Here is a 19,395-nt window from a genome sequence, read left to right as displayed (position 1 = left end):
CAAGAGAAATTGGCTTTCAAAACCCTAGGAGAGGGAAATGAGCTTGCCTAGGCACAACTGAAGCATGAATAAGGTGTAACATGACCCAATCGAACCTAATATGATGATAGCAACCCTATGAATGATGATAGGCTCAGCTGAATGATGACATGGACTGACATTTGGGCAAACCCTAGACCTAATGCCTAGTGACCAAATTTTGCTTGAAGACTCACTGAAATGACAAAATTTGACCTTGACACTCTGAGACCACTTTGTAAGAGCATATTTGATTACTGTAGGAAGGCTGGAAAGACTGAAACTAACAGTCCCCATGATTGCCTATTAGTGCCATTGGAGATTCTAGTTGTAATCTGTACAACCGATTACTTTTGATCCCGATCTGCACTTTCTTTTTCCATCTCGGGTGTTTGACATATACCCTTTCCTTGATGAAGTAGACATCATAGCCCTTGCCTTGTAGTTGTGACACGGAAAGTAAGTTCATCCCCAATCCTGGCACATGCAGCACATTTGTGGCACGTAACCGCTCTCCTGATTCTGTCTAGAAAACTATGGTACCCTTTCCTACTAGACTACACTTTGCCTTGTTCCCCATGGTGATCTGAAAGTTCATCTTCTCTTCTCGATATTCTAAGAAACACTCCCTGATTCTCGTCATATGCCACGAGGCTCCACTGCCTATATACCATACTTCTGATGATGCAGCACTAGTCATGCATGCCACTTCTTCTTCCAACCTGGAAGCCAACATAGAGGAATCAAAATCTCTCTCTCTTGTGCAATCTTCTAAAAATTTGCATGCGTCCCCTGAGGTGGATGCCTCTGCATTGTGGTCTCGACCCATAACTGATTTTCCCTTTGTCTTTGATTACTTGCTCTAATACCATGTGAAAATTCTACCACTGCAGCAACTGATTTACTTTCCTACTTATTTCATCATAAGTTAGTCATAAAATTACTTCAATAAACATTAAAATAAATACTGCTGCAGATATCACATCGTAATACAGAAACAAAAATATGCACTCATTGACACAGTTATTTTGGACTAATGTCCCCAGAAAAACCCAATGTGGGAAAACCAGTGCAGCAAGGGAGGATTTTATTATTCAGCGATTTTCTTGCACAACAGGGTGCCAAACTGGCTTACCCATAGATAAACAAACTTCCAGCACTTTCCTAAACCCAACGCAGGCCCTACTCACCTCTGCTACAGCGTGAAACCCTCTGCGTCAGCCTACTGAGGCTCTGCGCAGCCTCTCTGGGCTTCTACATCACTCCTGCAGCCTCTGCGTGGATGACGCAAGCCCTTCTGGCTCTGCGCAGTCTCCGCTACCTCTGGGTGGCTTCCTCTGGCTCTAAGTCTGCCTCTTCTGCGCTGATCTCCCGTCCCTCTGTTCTGTACTTGCTGCCTCCTAACTTCTCTCCAGACCACTGGTTCAATTTCTCAACAAACCCCGCTCCAAAAATTGCACTGATTAGTCTCCCTCAGTGTGTTTTCCAAGTTCCCCGCAAGCCTCCTCTTATACTTTTGCTGTTGACATCTCAACGACCAAGATTAAGTCGCTAATCAACGACTAAGATTAGATATAGCTTGATCCATGTCTTTTGGACCATTCTAACACAGATTCATATTAATACACATTAATATTTTATTTTCCCTAAGTTTAGACCTAGGGACTTTATTAAAAATATTAATTATTTTAATAACTCCTGATCTGTTTAGAATCTACCCAAACCCTTTTTGGGTATTGGAGATCTCATGTGCCTCAACCTCTCCACCAAATTTTGTGGCTAGAGCACATTCGATGCTACCCCAAATCAACAAATCGAATATGACATCCCCACTTACTTCAATGTGTCTTCCTTCCTTAATGTAGATTCTATATGCATTTGAGGAAAGACTATAACCAATGAATATTCCTTTGATACTTGTAGAGTCCAACTTCTTTCACTTGTCTTTTGGAACATGGATATATGTTAGACTTCCACAGATTTAGAGGTGATCCACACTCGAATTCTTCCCTGTGAATACTTCTTCTAGTGTAGTATTATCAAGACTACGACAATCATTGTTGCTTCTCCCCATAAGAACTTTGGTAGATCTTGATCAAGGAGCATAGTTCAAATGCCCTCTTTAATCGACCTATTCTTCCTTTCGGCCAATCCATTTTTTTTGGGATAGTAAGGAGCAATGAGCTCCCTCTTAATACCTGCTTCCCTTACAATAAGCAATCAACTCTTTAGAAGTAGTCAGACCCGGGCCCACACACATCGAAATGGATGAGGTATATTATCTCTTTAGATGTAGTTTCACTAATATGAAATGGATTTCTAGTATGTTTCCCAAAGAGCATCCTTTGCACACACCTTCATGATCAAACTTCATATTAGGAATACCATGAACTAGTTGACTAAGAGTAGGGATGACCTTGTAATGTAGATGACCATACCTCCTATGCCATAGCTTAATGGGACTTATTTCCATATGAACCAAAGCTTGAGGAGGTGGTGTAATGACTCGATAAAGACTTCCTTCACAAACTCCAATAACCCTAGTTTTATCAATGCTAGAGTCTTTTCCCCAAACCAATACTTTTCCATCAACAAAAACAACTCTTTCCCCTTTATCTTCTAAACAAGAAATAGGAAGCAAATTCCTTTTCAAACCTAGAACATAGAGAAAGTTGTTGAGATGCAATTTCGATCCATTATCCAGCTTCAACGATGTTGATCCCAGGCCTCTAATAGCATAACTTTTTTTGTCACCCAATTCCATTGCATGAGAGGATGGCTCCTTTGATAGTGTATGAAGTTGCTTAATTTCAACTGTCATGTCTTTTGATGCTACACTATCAATGATCCATGCATTGTCATTAGTAAGATAACCTGTAAGGGCAGCCAAGAATTCTTGACTCTTGACCTCGTTGAACAAGTAGTAGATGACCTTCTTGATCCAGCTTCCAACAGTGTTGCAACCTATTCTTATGTAGTTCACCATAGAGGGAGAATCCATGCCAACAAAGTGATCTTCGACTCTTCTTGACCTTACCTCTGATACCATTTTGGAAAATCAAAGTAATTATATCAGGGTTTGATTCTCCTTTCTTGATAATTACTTGTGAGTGTGTTGGCTTCTTTATTATCTTATCTTTCAGCAAGCAATTACCATATTATGTGTGTATGAAGATCACAAAACAAGAGACACAAGATATAGGCACTATGCCAAGGCAAAACCCCCTCAAGGGGAAAACCTAGTCAAGATAATTCTTCCTTTCAATAGCAAAGACTTTTCACCCTAGACCAAGACCAAACTTTTCCTCCACACCAAGTCAGCCTCCCAGATCTTCAATCCCTTCTAGCAACTTCAACTAGGCGGCAGCTTTTGACAATAGCGAAAACTTAGGAGACTTCGATCACCCAAGCCAGACCATGAAACAGAGAGAGAGAGGCACCAAAAGTTTGATTTTCTTCCTCTTTATAGACTTCACCAAACTCACGCTTCTTTCGACCTCCCGGCAACAGACTTCGCACTTCTCCAACTCTTCTTGAGATATCGAACTAGCTTGAGAGATGATTCTCCAAATGACTTCGACCTCCTTGTATATATAGGCTTCTTGTGGGTCGAATTAGGGTTCTTAGACCAACTTCATGCGGACGGTACATAAATCATATTTGACTCAATACTAAACTTTTTTACATGATTCAAAAGCCCAAGAAGGGTCTCTTTGAATGTACAATGACTCTATAAACACAACATTAATCCTAGTAGTCCACAATGGGGACTTTGACTAATAATGATGACCCAAGCATGAAACCCATGCTTTAATAAGTCATTGTTACAATAATAAAAATTCTTTTCTTTATTCTTTTGAAAAGTACTTTACATAATGACTCAAGTAAATAAATGAAGACCGAACATAGTTACATTTTCTAACAGAAGGTTTCTCTCTCATGTTAGTTCATCATCTTGTTGTGAGAGGAACTAGAGCACATATGCAAATTTGCATAGTTTGAAGAAGAACAAGCTTGAACAGTTTAGGTCAGAGATAATGATGTATGAAGAGCAAGCTTGAGCAATCTAGGGCAGAGACAATGGTGTATGTGCACACCAACCTCAATCTTATTTATAGCTAGAGGGGGGAGTGGTTGAAGGGAGAGACAAAGATGTAAGATGTATTTATTGATTACGCAGATAGACATGGTTTATTTCGGAATAGGGCTTTCAAAATTTCCATTATTAAAAAAAGCTAAAATGTATAGATGGTTTAGACTTAATAATAGAAGAATATTCTTCATCATATACACATCCTAATGGATGAAAATCAAGGGTTTCCAAACCATTTTTCCATTTCAAAACTTGTGCAGTGTGTTTGCGACCTCCGCTTTATCCTATTGTTACAAATTGTCAGTGTTATATAAATTAAATGGCACATAAATGTTTTGATGGCTATTGGAATTTATCAATCATTTAATTGATACAGTTGTGCTAGTGATATCGGTTTAGACAATAGTGTTGAGTCACATTAGCCAACTTCAATATTAATGATCTAGTGCTGAAGCTGTTCATTTTTTATGATGTGATCCTCTTCAAGGGTCAGCCCCCACACCAGCAAATGCATCCATTGGATTAGCTATAGAGGCGGAGGATGATGATGGGGGAGAGAACAGTGGTGCTGATTTTGATGATTCTGACATGGAGGACTACTGACAGTCATGAACTATGAGAATCCTCCCTATATGGTTCTAGTAACCACCCTATTTTGTATTTACTACTGGCATTCCCACCTATAGTAGTAGTGGCTCAGTATCTATGTAATACATTTTGACTTTGTTGACTTCATGAAAACTGCAGTTTACAGTTCTAATTTCGTGTTTGTTCGTAATTTTCTCATGACTGATGTAGTACTAGTGAGGACTAAGTATCATTCAAATTTACATCTATTTTTCATTTTTATCTCTCTCTCTCTCTCTCTCTATATATATATATATATCTATATATATATATATATATATATATATATTCCGCCTATAGTAGCAGTAGCTCAGTATCTATGTAATACATTTTGATTTTGTTGACTTAGTGAGAAAACTGCAGTTTATGGTTCTAATTTCTTGTGTTTGTCATTTGATCATCATTGATTTATTGCTAGTAATTAGTTGTATGATTGAATTTGTATCAAGTAAACGTTCTAGTTTCTAAATTCCAACAAAATTTGTATCTTTATGTCTATATCTCATTTTTGTATGTGTAATTTTTACTCTCTCTCTCTCTCTCTCTCCACACAAACACACAAACACAATGTCTTCCATGTCCTATTTCTGGGGTCGCTGTGTCTCCTGTCAGACACTCATATCTCCATATCCTCCAAGTCGCATGTCAGAACGTCCTGTGACTTAGCATTGTGTTAACCCCTTTTCTCTAAACATCACACACCCATCCATGGAGCAGTTATCAGTTTGAGAGAACCATTAGGGTAATGCCAGGGGAAGGGTGTGCTACAATAATAAGTCCTTGAATAACATCAATCAACTATCTGTAACACCTATAAATATTTCCCACATATAGCAAGTGCTCAGAATCATGTGCATGCATCATGCTGGGATTCTAAGTGCAAAACAGATTATAATTATTTTTAATTATTTGATTTACTCTAGGAAAATAGCTCCTTTCTCAGATGTGTTTTTTTTAGCTTTTTTATTTTGTTTTTTAAATCCCAAATGAGATCAAGCATTTTGCATCCTCCCATGATGCATTAGAGTAATACATCAGATGGAAGTTTTCTCAAAGAAACCTGCTCTCTTTCTGAGAGTTTGCATTCTTAATTTTGTCAAATTACATTTTAGAACCATCAGCAATGAAGGGTGTGCTATTAGGGTAATGTAAGGACAAGGGTGTGCTTCAATAATAAGTCCTTAACTAACATCAATCGTCTGGAACACCTGTAGATGTTTGCCACATATAGTAAAGTGCTCAGAATCATGCTCATGCATCATACTGGGACACTAAGTGCAAAGGCAATTATAATTATTTTCATTTATTTGATTTACCCTTGGAAAATAGTTCCTTTCTTAGATGTGTGCTCTTTTTTATTTTTTATAAATTTAAATCCTGAAAGAAATCAAGTATTTTGATTCCTCCCTCCCATGATGCACTAGAGTAATACATCAGATGGGAGTTTTCTCAGAGAAACCTGCTTTCTATAGTTTGCATTCTTAATTTCGTCAAATTGTATTTTAGAACCATCAACAACGAAACCTTGCTGATCTACAACTTATAAATTTTACCTCATTAATAATAACAATAATAATAATAAATATAATTTTAAGGCCACAGCCAAGCCAGACACCAAATTGGTGTATGATACCACCTTTGCGGGACAAGGGACTCCCTCTGCGCAGCGATTTCACTGTTAAACTCTATGGAGGTGTACATACTCTACCCACCAATGGATTTGAACTTTTGACCTCTTACAAGGAAGCACATGTTCTTAACCATTAAGCCCACTAAAGCTGTACAACAATCCTTATTATACCAAATGACAGCAAACAAATTTGTCAACGGCCAGTCAGACTGATAGTTCAGATCAGACTAGACCATAATTTTGTTGCAAACTAAATAAGGACAAGAACTTAAAATGTGGATATCACTGTAAAGAGAGCATATACTTCACTAAAAAATAGAATTTCCAAAAACAAGCAATTCAGAAGACAGTGAAATAATATGATCTTATTATAAGTTGGAATCGTTGAAGCAATTTTACCCAAGTGTTCCGTGCTATACTGAACAGGTATTTCCATTCGCCGGAACTTGAACTGGATTTTGAAAACAGGACCTACAAAAGGGAAGAATCTAAACCAATGAATAACATTAAAAGAGAGCAAAAGTGCTGCAAAACTGTATGATTTGAATCTAGTTACTGTATACAAACCTTTCTCTCCAATGAAAATGCCAATTCAGGGTGAAAGAAATGAAGAAAAGTGTGCATACCTGGTCCACAGGTATTGCATAATTGATTGGTTACAGATGCCTCAGATATTGATCCAGGCAACCACACAGCATTTCTGCACTGGAGAAAATCAGCACCAGTGCTTGGTAAAAATTGAGGAAAACTGATTCCTAAGATCAAATTCATGAATCTTATATTTGCAGAATATGTTATCCAGCACAATTCGTACCATATCAAACCTTTCTTGGAAGCCCTTCAATCAAAGGAGATTCTGAATTCTTCTTAAAGGCTTAAAGAAAATCCAACAATGATATCCAGATTTATCATAAATCCGCCAATGTTATTCAGAGTTGCCATCATCTTTCACAACATAGTTGTCCAATTAACAAACAAATAGGATAATCTCAAAATGCAAGACGCAGACATCTTTATACAGACTGGTGATTAGCCGAATGTAATAACTGACAACTGCTGCCAATATTTAAATAATTACCAGTTGTACCAATAATAGCCATGTCTTTGTTATTCAATATGCTTTGTACAAGAAAAATAAATGAATCTTTTGCAAGACGATAATTATAGAATGCAAATAGCTTGGCTTGCTTTTAGAAGAGACCTTGTAATGTACCTTAAGGATCAATTTAATTGTTCATTTTCACTTGAAGAGGAAAAACAACATTAAAAGGTGAAATGAATAATTAAATAAAAGGAGTTATAAAAGTAAAATCCATGATATTTTGGTGACCCATGGTATTTGAAGAGGAAAAGTTATAAAAGGAAGAGGAAGTTCATTTGAGTTATGACTGATGTATTGATATTTTTTATAACTATTCCAAGAGCTCGTGTAGCTTACAATGAGAGGGAGAAACCCTCAGTATTTCCCAGTTTTAGTGTTGAAATACACACCCTAGCTAGTGGTGGTTAGTTTTGGTGGTTCTAAAGCCACCCTAGTTAATTAGTAATCTTACAGGGAGTTTGAATTGGTCCAACGAGGAGTCACTTTTTCCATCTAGTGAAAGCACCAAGCTGTTGTGCTCAACCAGGGCCAAATTAATTTATTTTGGTGGGCCAAGTTTGCAAAATAAAGTGCCGAATAGTGTAATATTCCTAATGGAAATTTTACAATGATAAAAAAGACATTCAGATACAATAACACAGAAATTTTCAGAAATAAATACACATGAACCAGAAATTTCTGCAAATCCCCAAATGGCCAATTTTTATTAATAATATCCGTTGTGGTACAATGAGTTGGAGAAAGTGCACTTGGGCTTGCACAAGGCAAGCTACAAGCACCAGGTGATGAGTACAAGGAAGCCCAACGGCTGCAATAACCAGCTCCTCCAGAAAATTGCGCTTCTGCTCCAAAACTACACTACTTCCTGACTTTGCCCCTTGATTTGCCCACTCTAGAGTGCTCGGAAAATTCTAGGAATTTGGGATTGTGATCCCTGCCCAAAACCTAGAAAGGGGTTCCCTTGGTTCCAACCTTCAAAAATTGACCCTTCATAGCTTGGCCCTCCTCCAAATACGAATTTTGTTGTTGTGACTAATCCTGTCAATCTCTGCACTCCCAACTCCAACAATCCTCTTCAAATGGCCCTCCAAATGATCTCCCAACTCCCCAGCTCCAAAATCCACGGGATAATGTTGCCCCAACAAATCTCACTCCAATGAGTGTGCAGTCCCTGCGCTGTTGCTACTCTCCCTATTGCTGGAACTCAGGCTCCTTGCTGCTATTTTCCTGTTGCTGTAACTTGGCCCTACTGCTGCTACTTTCCTACTGCTGTAACTCGACGCTCCTACTCTTCCTTTCCTTGCGACTATAACTCGACCTCCCCTACTGTTGTAACTCGACTCACTGCTGCTGGTACAATTTGGAATGAAGTAGAACTCCCTCCTAGGATTGGCACTCAAATCTCCGCTCGGAGACACTCGTGTGCTAAACAACACAATATTGGCTCAACTGATCAGCTAAGGCAAATTCAATTTTCGAATAGACAAAAGACCCCTATTTCTCTCTCATTCCTTCCTTTTATAATTGTTGCCCATGCATTCCTTGTGGGTCCCCCGCTAATTGGATTTGCCTCAAGGAATTCAAATTATTTCTTCCCCAAGTGCATACTTCATGTGGGCCCCATATTCCACTAGCAATTTAATCTTTCCTTTTCCCTAATATTGGTGGTCTCCATCTCTCCAAAAATTAAGTGGGGACTCCCTCCATCCACTTTTCCTAAGTTTACATGCCAAAATATTTCCCAACACCCAATTAAAAAAATAGAAATTCATCTTAGCAAAATTAATTTAATTGGGGACATTACAATCCTCCCCACCAAAAATTACTTGTCCTCAAGCAATGCTTGAACAAGCACCCTCTTGATCAGCTGAACCCAGCAGTCTCTGCACACAATACTGGGGTCCCAAATGTACCACCCAACCATCCTTGATCTTTTCCTTGTCCTGCCAGGATCCCAAGCCATCCTAATCAGCATGAGGCATCCCTTGCTCCAATCGTTGTCAAACTCAGCATAGGCATCATACACCCTCTGCATACCGCCACTAAGTAGAGCATCATGGTAGTATAAAATCCTAATCATCTCCTCGTGTAACTGCTCTACCAAATAGTCCCTCTCGTGCATTGCAGGAGTGGACTCCTGAAGATGCAATCCAATCCTGGTGGGATTGAACCCTCATCTGCCTGAGCTTCTCTTGGTCTCCTCCTGCTGATCACCCTGCCACACTGGTGAAGTTCCCCACACCATCAACAAATCACTAAAACCCAATGGAAGATCGAGATGACCTTCCCCTGTAGAAACCAACTCACCTCTACGGGTAGCTAAACTGCTAAGTCCTGCTATACTGGAATCCCAAGCTAGTCCAAAAGGGGTGCCACCATAATGTCGTTGCACCACTCTGATCATGACAATTTGCCTATCACGCGCAAGCTATATCCTCCTCTCATGGGACCTAATGGAAAAACAACTATGGAGTCCCAATGCATCTAGCCCAAGCATCCCCACGATGTCATGACCTACCCATCCAACACTCACTCTGATTCGCAGCAACAAGAAGGAAAACCAACCTTGCCATGCGACAAAGGCCTCAATGCTCCCCCGCATGTCAAACCAAGTGGGAGTTGGGTCATCCTCTGTCCTACTCCCGCTCATCATGAAACAAAGTGTCCAATCAACCAACCAAATCCCTGGATCCCATAGCTAGAATGGCTGCGGCATAGTCTTGAAAGCTGCTCGCGCCAACCCGTACCATGTCTCAGGCCCCTGCGTGCAATCGATATATGGACTCCATACATCACGAACCAATCTGGTGCGTAAAAAATTGCCCTGCGCTGGCCATACCACGCAATGGGATCTGTCATCCTACCTCCTAAAAGCGCTCCCCAATACTACCTGGAGTCTAAACATCCACCTGCATGTAAGGTTCACAAACTGTTGTAGATGCTCCTGAGACACCTCAGAATGTCTCGCCCAAAGGGTGTCATGCCTCTCCCTGAGTGTGGGCTCAAGGGTGGTGCAAGTGTTACCTCTACAGAAGATTGGACTACCCCCAAGCCTGCATCCACCAACCCGCGCCTTGACCATATGCCATAGCTGGAAAGCCTCTCTCCTGATGCACTGTGTCCCATCCAACTATCTCAGATGAACCTTTTGGGTTCTGTTGCTCGCAATGAGAGCATCGAGGGACAATATCAAAGTCCCCGGCATCAGTGAGCAATGTTAGTGAGTGATAAGGGGAAGCTCACAGTCGACCCTATGATCAACTCGTTCTCCAAATTTGGGTATGTCAAACCCCATGGATTTCCTGATACCCTCGTTAGGAGATCTCTCTGGTGGAAACACCTCAACGACCTACTATGTATCATCATGCTCTGCTGCACAAAAATACACACCCCTGCACTCCACTGCATAGCCCTAAACTCTGTGGCCCAAATCCATGCACCACTAGACATCAATGCTTAATGCCATGCCACCATGTACCATAGGGCATCCCATATGTGCCCAATACATCAATGAGAAAGCATTGTCTCCATTTGATGCCCTGTCCAATAGCCTGACGATGCCACCTCCTCCTACCGACTCCTGCCAGAGGAATCTAATCATCCTACAATCCCATGTCAACCCAATATGCCATGACATCTCATGAAATCTGCCTGCTCCTCTATCAATCCATCCGGTCACTAGTGTTGTCATGAACTCTAAAGGGGATATGAAAAGGTGTCGGCGCCCAACCACCAAATCCATCACGCAACTGCTACCATCACCTACTGACTCCACGATGTGATGGAGAATCCCACCTGGATCCCAACAACAGTCTGGCCCTCGAGCCCCTTTGGTAATCGACAACCTTCACTAAGTTGTGGCCATGGATGCATCTAACCTCCTAGTGAGCTCCACCAATACCACTCAATATCTCTTGAATCGAGAGCATAAACTCCTGTACATGGAACTAACCCTCCATCCTGCCAAGGATGCACCCTGCGTAACTCGTGTCGCCTCATCTCACTATCCTGGTCAACACATAAAATATGTCAAGGTGACTTTGCCTCTCTCTCTCTAATGTGTAGTGGTAACCTGCTAGTGCTACTGGCCTGTAATGTCTAAGTAGGGTTGCCCCATTACTCCAATGTGCACTCCAACTGAACCATTAGGAAACCCAACTGTCCCCCAACGTGAGTCAGTTTGGCCCTTGACTCAGCACAAACTGCTCTCATGCCCTCCAACTCCTTGTTCTGCTGCAGAATAGCACCTCGCATTGTCGTGGCCATCTTTCTCAACGCTAGAAGGCTAGCTTAGAACCGATGAAACTATTGAGGGTGACTATGTTAATTTTGGATATGTTCTATGCTTAAGAGCAATTTACTTCAATTTTTCTTATAAGCCCAATATCAATTTCCAAATTAGCAATCACATCAGCATGATAGTAAAATACAGATAAAGCATAAACATAAATAGTAGAAGACAAGCAATGACAAGAGGACACAAGATGTGGCACCAGCCAGGGACAAACCCCAATGTGGGGAAACCCTTGATCAAATCTTCTTTAGTCTTCAATAGTTCAACGGAGAGAAAGAGATAAAGTACAATGATTTGAAGTCAATACTTGACTTGTCAAAATAGGAGATCTGACATCAAAAATTTTCACCATGAAAGTGTCATAATGAAGTTGCAATTCTAGCACCAAGGACTACAACTCTAAATACTGGTGAGGGCATACTTATCAGTCCTCATTCTTTAACTGATTTCTAGAGCTGTGGTTCTCCAAGGTGATTACACCACCACACTGCTCCTTGCTAGCTAACTAATCCTCAATGCAGTACTTCTAGCCCTTAACAATGGTTCTGTCCACCTCACATTACAACAACATCATACAACCCTTAGAACAGGCCTAAGGCAGCCTTTCTGGAGGATTGTTCCATCCTCTATGAGCCCTCAAACAACTCCCTCAATCCTCTGCCTTCTAGCAAGATACACAGCCTTCTCTCAACCCTTCAGTCTTCCTGGAATAGCTTTATAATAGCCCCATTTCACCCACGTTGCACACCTCTTCTTGCTATGACACTATGCTTCAAATTTCAGTTTTTCTCCCTCTAAAAACAACACTCAAAACAACCTCTTTCACACGTTGTACCTACAGCAAACCACACTGCTTCTAGGGCTTCTCTCTTGCTATCTTATGGCTCCTTCTTGCAGAGGCTAGGGTCTTTCTGTTTGCATCTTTAGGCTTTCCTTGACTGTGGTTTAGTGCTCCTCTTGACAACGAGTTGGAGCCTTATTCTCGACAGCGGATTGAAGCCCTGACTGTGCATAGAAGCCTCCCTTTGACTGCGGCTAGCTACGGATAGGAGCCTCTTTGAACAATGGATTAGGGCTTGTTCTTCACTGCTGATTAGGCCTCCTTTTGTTGCGGATTAGGCCTGCGGCTAGGGCACTAGGGCACCTTCAAGATTGCGGCTAGGGCATGGCTAGATCTCCTTCCTTTAGGAATGTGGCTAGGGTTTCTCCCTTAGTCTCCTCTTCAACTGCGGCTAGGGCTTCTCCCTCTTGACCTCTCTTGCCACCAAACCAAAATGAGTGGAGAGAGATCATGAGAGAAGTGTGTGTAACAAATGACCTGAGGCCTCTTCTATTTATAATGCCATGTTGAGGTTGAGCTGGGGGTAATTTGGTTGCTGGCCGACCTTGACAAATTGTCAATAGTACAAATAAATTCATATCTCCATAAATACATGTCGGAATCAGATGATATTTAGATCAATCCTACACCTCTCGAAGAGAGGAATCCAAGAAAAATATCAACTACCATAAATAAGATGACCCACATGGAGTTTGGCCCTAGTTTCCAATTTTAACACTCCCTCTCAACTAGGGAGAACTCCATCTGTTAATCCATCTGCCTATCCATACCATCTCTGCCATCAATGCAATGCCCTGCACTGCTCTGCTCCGTTGAACTATGAAGAAGAAGAAGTGATCGAGAATGTATCATACCATTATCTACTAACCCGAAGCTAATCCCAGATGAAAGAGAGTGTTTCATAGCACTCTTACTAATCCGAAATTAGTTGCAAATAAAGAGTGTCTCATACCACTCTTATTGATCCGAAATCAACTCCAAATAGAGAGTGTCTCATACCACTCTTATTGATCCGAAATCAGTTCCTGCTAATCTAGGCTATCGAAGCAGAACCCAAAGAGAACCACCACCCATAAGTGCTTTTGCAATCCACCATACTGCCTGCCCAATAAGTATTAGAATAACCGTGCATCCTCACAACTCTGACAGTGTATCTCAGTCCATGAGAGATTGTGCCCTAAAGATATCTCAAAAGATTCTTGGCACCAATCCAATGTGTGTGATGAGGCTCAAACATATATTGGCTCAACATGCTAACTGCAAAACATATATCTAGATGGGAGTTCACCAAGAACATCAATGCTACTATGAGTTGACGAAACTTAGAAGCATTACCCAATTCAGGTCCAGCATCACTACTGCATAGCTTCTTAAAGTTAAGCTCCATCGAGGTAGTCATAAGCTTACAGTTCACCATTCCAACTTTGGAATCCAACTCCCTCTTACGTTTGTAAATGAGAGGGTCTCTACCTGTCAGAAGGAGGTCGTCCACATAAAGTACCAGTATGACAGGTCTATCATCCACAACCTTAAAACAATGGTTTGGATCGACTTCACTCCTAGTGAATCTCAGCTTCATCAAATAGCTGTCAATCCTCTCATACCAAGCCCGGGGTGCTTGCCTTAAATCATAGAGAGATTTCTTCAACCTGCATACATGAGATTCCCAATCATGAATCTCAAACCCCTCGGGTTGTTCCACATCTGTGGTCTTGCTATTACATGAGGGGAATGGTCCCCTTGTAAGTTTTCCTTCGATACATCTCAGAAATGTACCTTCATGCTCTTCTTTCACTTCAAGCATCCTTGTCACCATCTGTCTCACATTGGGTAGGGCCTTACAATGAAGATGAGTAGACCTCTAGTGCCATTGAAGAGATGTGTCACATGACATGGTCCCCAATGGACTTCTTGCAACTTGATACAAAGTGCCAACCCTGAACCCAAGAGTAAAAGCATCTTTAGAATTCCTTTTCCAAGCATGTACCTTTCCATCGATGAATGCCACCTTGTAACCTTTGTCTTCCATTGCCGAAATGGACACCAAGTTCTTCTTGAGATCAGGTACATAAAGAATTTCTTATAAATGAATCGTTTTACCTTGATTCAATTGAAGGGTAACGTTCCCTACACCCTTTATGAGATAGGTGGCATCGTCTCCAAGAATAATTTCCAAGTTGGTTTCCTTTTCTATCAAATTAGAGAGAGCTTCCTTGTATCCGGTGAAATGCCTTGAAGCACCACTATCAATAAGCCAAATTCCCAAAGTGTTTGGAGGAGAGGTAGTGGAGAGGGTTGATATAAGATAATACTCCTTTTGCTTATCAGAAACAACATTTGGTTCTTCATACCTGGAGTTCCTTGCTTTCTTGAAGGGTTGACCTTGATATCCTACATTCCTTTTTCCTTTGCCATTGTACCTATTGTTCCTTCGATCATTGTTGTTGAAGTTACCCCTAGAATGATTGTGATCATCATCATGTGATGTGTCCAAGACACTCACTTGCATAGTGACCAAACTTATTGCAAGCAAAGCATCTGTCTTTCATTCCTCCCTTAGATCCGGGCTTTCCATTGAAATGACCTTCAGACCCTGCATTATTTCTCCTTTTGACATGAGCGGAGAAAGCAGTAGGGTTGCCTCTATTAGAAGGCATTTCTTGCTCCATCATCCTCGTTTCTTCTTGAATGCATCTCGACATCAATTCTTAAAACCCTGGAATTCGATCATTATTGAGAATAGTGGTTCTGAATATATACCACTCAGGTGGGAGCCCTCCAAGAGTAGTGATAGTAAGTTCCCTATCAGATATGATTTCTCCAATCTATAGAAGATCATTCTTGATCTCGGTGATCCTTAAGAAGTAGGATTGAATATCCTCGTCCTTGCCCTTCTTAATATCCTTCAACTTACTTTTGAGGAACAAAATTTGATTTGCACCACTAACCTTGAACATGCTTACCAATCTGTCGTAGATTTCCTTGGAGGTGTTTAGATCGGAAATGTAAGCCACCAGACGCTTGTCAATGGAATCTCTGATAATCTTCTTCGCTTTGACTTCCCCCTTGGTGTACTTGTTCTTTGTAGTAGCGGGTGCATTTGATGGAGGCTCAGCGATTTTATCCTTCACATAATCCAGCACTTCTTGTTCTTCCAATGTTAGATCAAGAGACATCTTCCATCCGTGATAGTCAGACTTTTCACGGAGCTTGTCTTCAGCCAGAAAGTGGGATGAGGAACCCATTGAACCTTTTGTCCTTCCCAATTGTCTTCGATAGTTGCTCTTTCACTCTTGCTTGGGCTTTGCCTTCACTTCACCTTTGATACCATGTTAATTTTGGATATGTTCTATGTTTAAGAGCGATTTACTTCAATTTTTCTTATAAGCCAAATATCAATTTCCAGATTAGCAATCACATCAGCATGACAGTAAAATGCAGATAGAACATAAACATAAACAGTAGAAGACAAGCCAAGAGAAGAGGACACAAGATGTGGCACCAACCAAGGACAAACCCCAATGTGGGGAACCCTTGATCAAATCTTCTTTAGTCTTCAATAGTTCAGCAGAGAGAATGAGATAGAGTACAATGATTTGAAGTCAATACTTGACTTGTCAAAATAGGAGATCTGACATAAAAAATCTTCACCATAAAAGTGTCACAATGAAAAGGCAATTCTAGCACCAAAGACTGCAACTTTGAATACTGTTGAGGGCATACTTATCAATCCTCATTCTTTAACTAATTTCTAGAGCTATGGTTCTCCAAGGTGATTACACCACCACACTGCTCCTTGCTAGCTGACTAATCCTCAATGCATTACTTCTAGCCCTTAACAATGGCTCTGCCCACCTCTCATTACAGCGACATCATAGAGCCCTTAGAACAGGCCTGAGGCAGTCTTTCTGGAGGATTGTTCCATCCTCCATGAGCCCTCAAACAACTCCCTCTATCCTCTTCCTTCCAACAAGATACACAACTTTCTCTCAGACCTTCAGTCTTCCTAGAATAGCTTTACAACAGTCCCATTTTACCCACGCTACACACCTCTTCTTCTTGTAACCCTAGGCTTCAAATTTTGGTTTTTCTCCCTCTAAGAACAACACTCTAAAAACCTCTCTTTCACATGATGTACCTACAGCGAAACACGCTGCTTCTAGGGCTTCTCTCTTGCTGTCTTATGGCTCCTTCTTGTAGTCGCTAGGGTCTTTCTATCTGCGTCTTTAGGCCTTCCTTGACTGCGTCTTGGCCTTTCCTTGACTGCGGGTTAGTGCTCCTCTTGACAGCGAGTTGGAGCCTTCTTCTTGACAACGGATTGGAGCCTCCTTTGACTGCGCATAGAAGCCTCACTTTGACTGTGACTAGCTACGGATAAGAGCCTCTTTGAACAATGGATTAGGGCTTGTTCTTCATTATTGATTAGGCCACCTTTCGCTGCGGATTAGGCCTGCGGCAAGGGAACTAGGGCACCTTCAAGACTATGGCTATGGCTTCTTTATGACTGCGGCTAGGGCATGGCTAGATCTCCTTCCTTTAGGATTGTGGCTAGGGCTTCTCCCTTAGTCTCCTCTTCAACTGCGGCTAGGGCTTCTCCCTCTTGACCTCTCTTGCCACCAAACCCAAAACGAGTGGAGAGAAATCATGAGAGAAGTGTGTGTAACAAATGACCTAAGGCCTCTTCTATTTATAATGCCACATCGAGGTTGAGCTGGGGGTAATTTCGTTGTTGGACGACCTTGACAAATTGTCAATAATACAAATAAATTCATATCTCCATAAATACATGTCAGAATCGGATGATCTTTAGATCAATCGTACACCTCTCGAAGAGAGGAATCCAAGAAAAATATCAATTGCCATAAATAAGATGACCCACATAGAGTTTGGCCCTAGTTTCCAATTTTAACAGACTATCCTCTGTAAACTCGGTCACCACTCTAGACCCCTTCGTCTCTTTTGGTACCTCCTCAACGACAAGTATGCCTCGAGCACCTCATCAACCTGTTTTGGGCGACCATCGTCTAGAAACTGGGTCATATCACCAAGTACCTCATCAATCATTGGCATCTCATCAATATATGGCCCTCTGAGTGTATGTTCTACTTTCTCAACCAAGGTGTTAGTTGGAGCTACCAAAGAGGCCTCCAACAATGGTGACTCCTGTGCCACATCAGGTATATCGATGTGCCCCTCACCATCCTACATGTCCTCTTGCTCAACCTCCTCCTCAAGCTCCTGACATCTAAATCCCGGTCTCCACCAGTAGAAACACCCCCTGGTCTCACCCTCTAACTGTCCTCGTCCAGTCCACTCCCTTTGAGGGGTTTTGGTGTCATCTCACTCAAATCTCTCCACAAGCCTCCATGTGAACTCTGCGTAAGATGTGATATGTGCATGACCCAAAGGGATCAACCCTCGGTACCACCACTCCATAGCATCTCCATCCAAGTGCAAAGTGGCATGTCTAATAGCATCTGCCTCCCTCATGGGGTTTAGCTGGAAATATGTGTCTAATTCTTGTACCCATTTTCTGACAGAACTCCTAGTTGAACCATCAAAGTGGGTGAGGGTCATTTTTCCCTCAATGATACTCAGTCTCCCTTGAACCATGTGTTCATCTATGGTTCAACCATCACAGTGCATTCATGCACAAATCTTCCATGATCTTGCTGGCTACCCCACAACTAGCCAAGATCATGCTCTAATACCACTGTAATATTCCTAATGGAAATTTTACAATGATAACAAAGACAAGCAAATACAATAACACATAAATAAATGCACATGAACCAAAAATTTCTACAAAGCCCCAAATGGCCAATTTTTATTAATAATATCCATTGTGGTACAATGAGTTGGAGAAAGTGCACTTGGGCTTGCACAAGGCAAGCTACAAGCACCAAGTGATGAGTACAAGGAAGCCCAATCGCTGCAATAACCAGCTCCAAAAAGTTGCGCTACTGCTCCAAAACTGCACTACTGCCTAACTTCGCCCCCTAATTTTCCCATTTTAGAATGCCCAGAAAATTCTAGGAATTTGGGACAGTGATCCTTGCCCAAAACCAGAAAAACCCAAAAAGGGTTTCCTTTGGTTCCAACCTTCCAAAATTGACCCTTCACAACTTAGCCCTGCTCCAAATACGAATTTTGTTGCTGTGACTGATCTTGTCAATCTCTGCACTCCCAACTCTAAGAATCCTCCTCAAATGGCCCTCCAAATGATCTCCCAGCTCCCCAGCTCCAAAATCCTCGAGATAGTGTTGCCCCAACAAATCTCACTCCAATGACTATGGAGTCCCTGCGATGCTACTACTCTCCCTGCTATGCGCTGTTGTTACTCTCCCTGCTCTGTGTTACCGCTACACTCCCTGCTACTGGAACTCAACCTCCTTGTTGCTATTTTCCTACTGTTGTAACTTGACTCTACTGCTGCTATTTTCCTACTATTGTAACTCGACCCTCCTGCTGCTCCTTTCCCTGCAACTGTAACTTGGCCTCCTTGTTGTAACTCCCCCTGCTGAAATAACTTGACTCACTGTTGCTAGTACAACTTGGAACGAAGTAGAACTCCCTCCTAGGGGTGGCATTCGAAGTCCACCAAAGCAAGGCTTGAGATCTCCGTTCGAAGACACTCGTGTGCTAAACAACACGATATTGGCTCAGCTGATCAGCTAAGGCAAATTCAATTCTCGAATAGACAAAAGACCCCTATTGCTCTCTCATTCTTTCCTTTTCTAATTGTTGGCCATGCGTTCCTTGTGGGTCCCTCCACCAATTCAATTTGCCT

The 19,395-nt window shown here is 41.5% G+C and overlaps 1 protein-coding gene across 1 annotated transcript in view; it reads right to left on the bottom strand.

The window, feature by feature from the left end:
• TOP3A (topoisomerase 3alpha) overlaps positions 1-19,395 on the bottom strand; it is a 493,378-nt gene that overhangs the window by 52,894 nt on the left and 421,089 nt on the right. Inside the window, exons 19-20 of the mRNA XM_089416209.1 lie at positions 6,995-7,073; positions 6,768-6,839 (exon numbers count right to left, since the gene is read on the bottom strand). Coding sequence (XP_089272335.1) covers positions 6,768-6,839; positions 6,995-7,073 — 151 coding nt within the window. The remainder of the gene's footprint in view (positions 1-6,767; positions 6,840-6,994; positions 7,074-19,395) is intronic.

This window comes from Pinus tabuliformis, chromosome 3_2 (genome assembly GCF_031772625.1).
Source record: "Pinus tabuliformis cultivar Carrire ecotype Pingquan chromosome 3_2, CPIR1, whole genome shotgun sequence".
NCBI classification, from domain to species: domain Eukaryota; kingdom Viridiplantae; phylum Streptophyta; class Pinopsida; order Pinales; family Pinaceae; genus Pinus; species Pinus tabuliformis.
The sequence above is the reverse complement of the archived record's forward strand: the minus strand, read 5'-3'. Positions and strand labels throughout refer to the sequence as shown.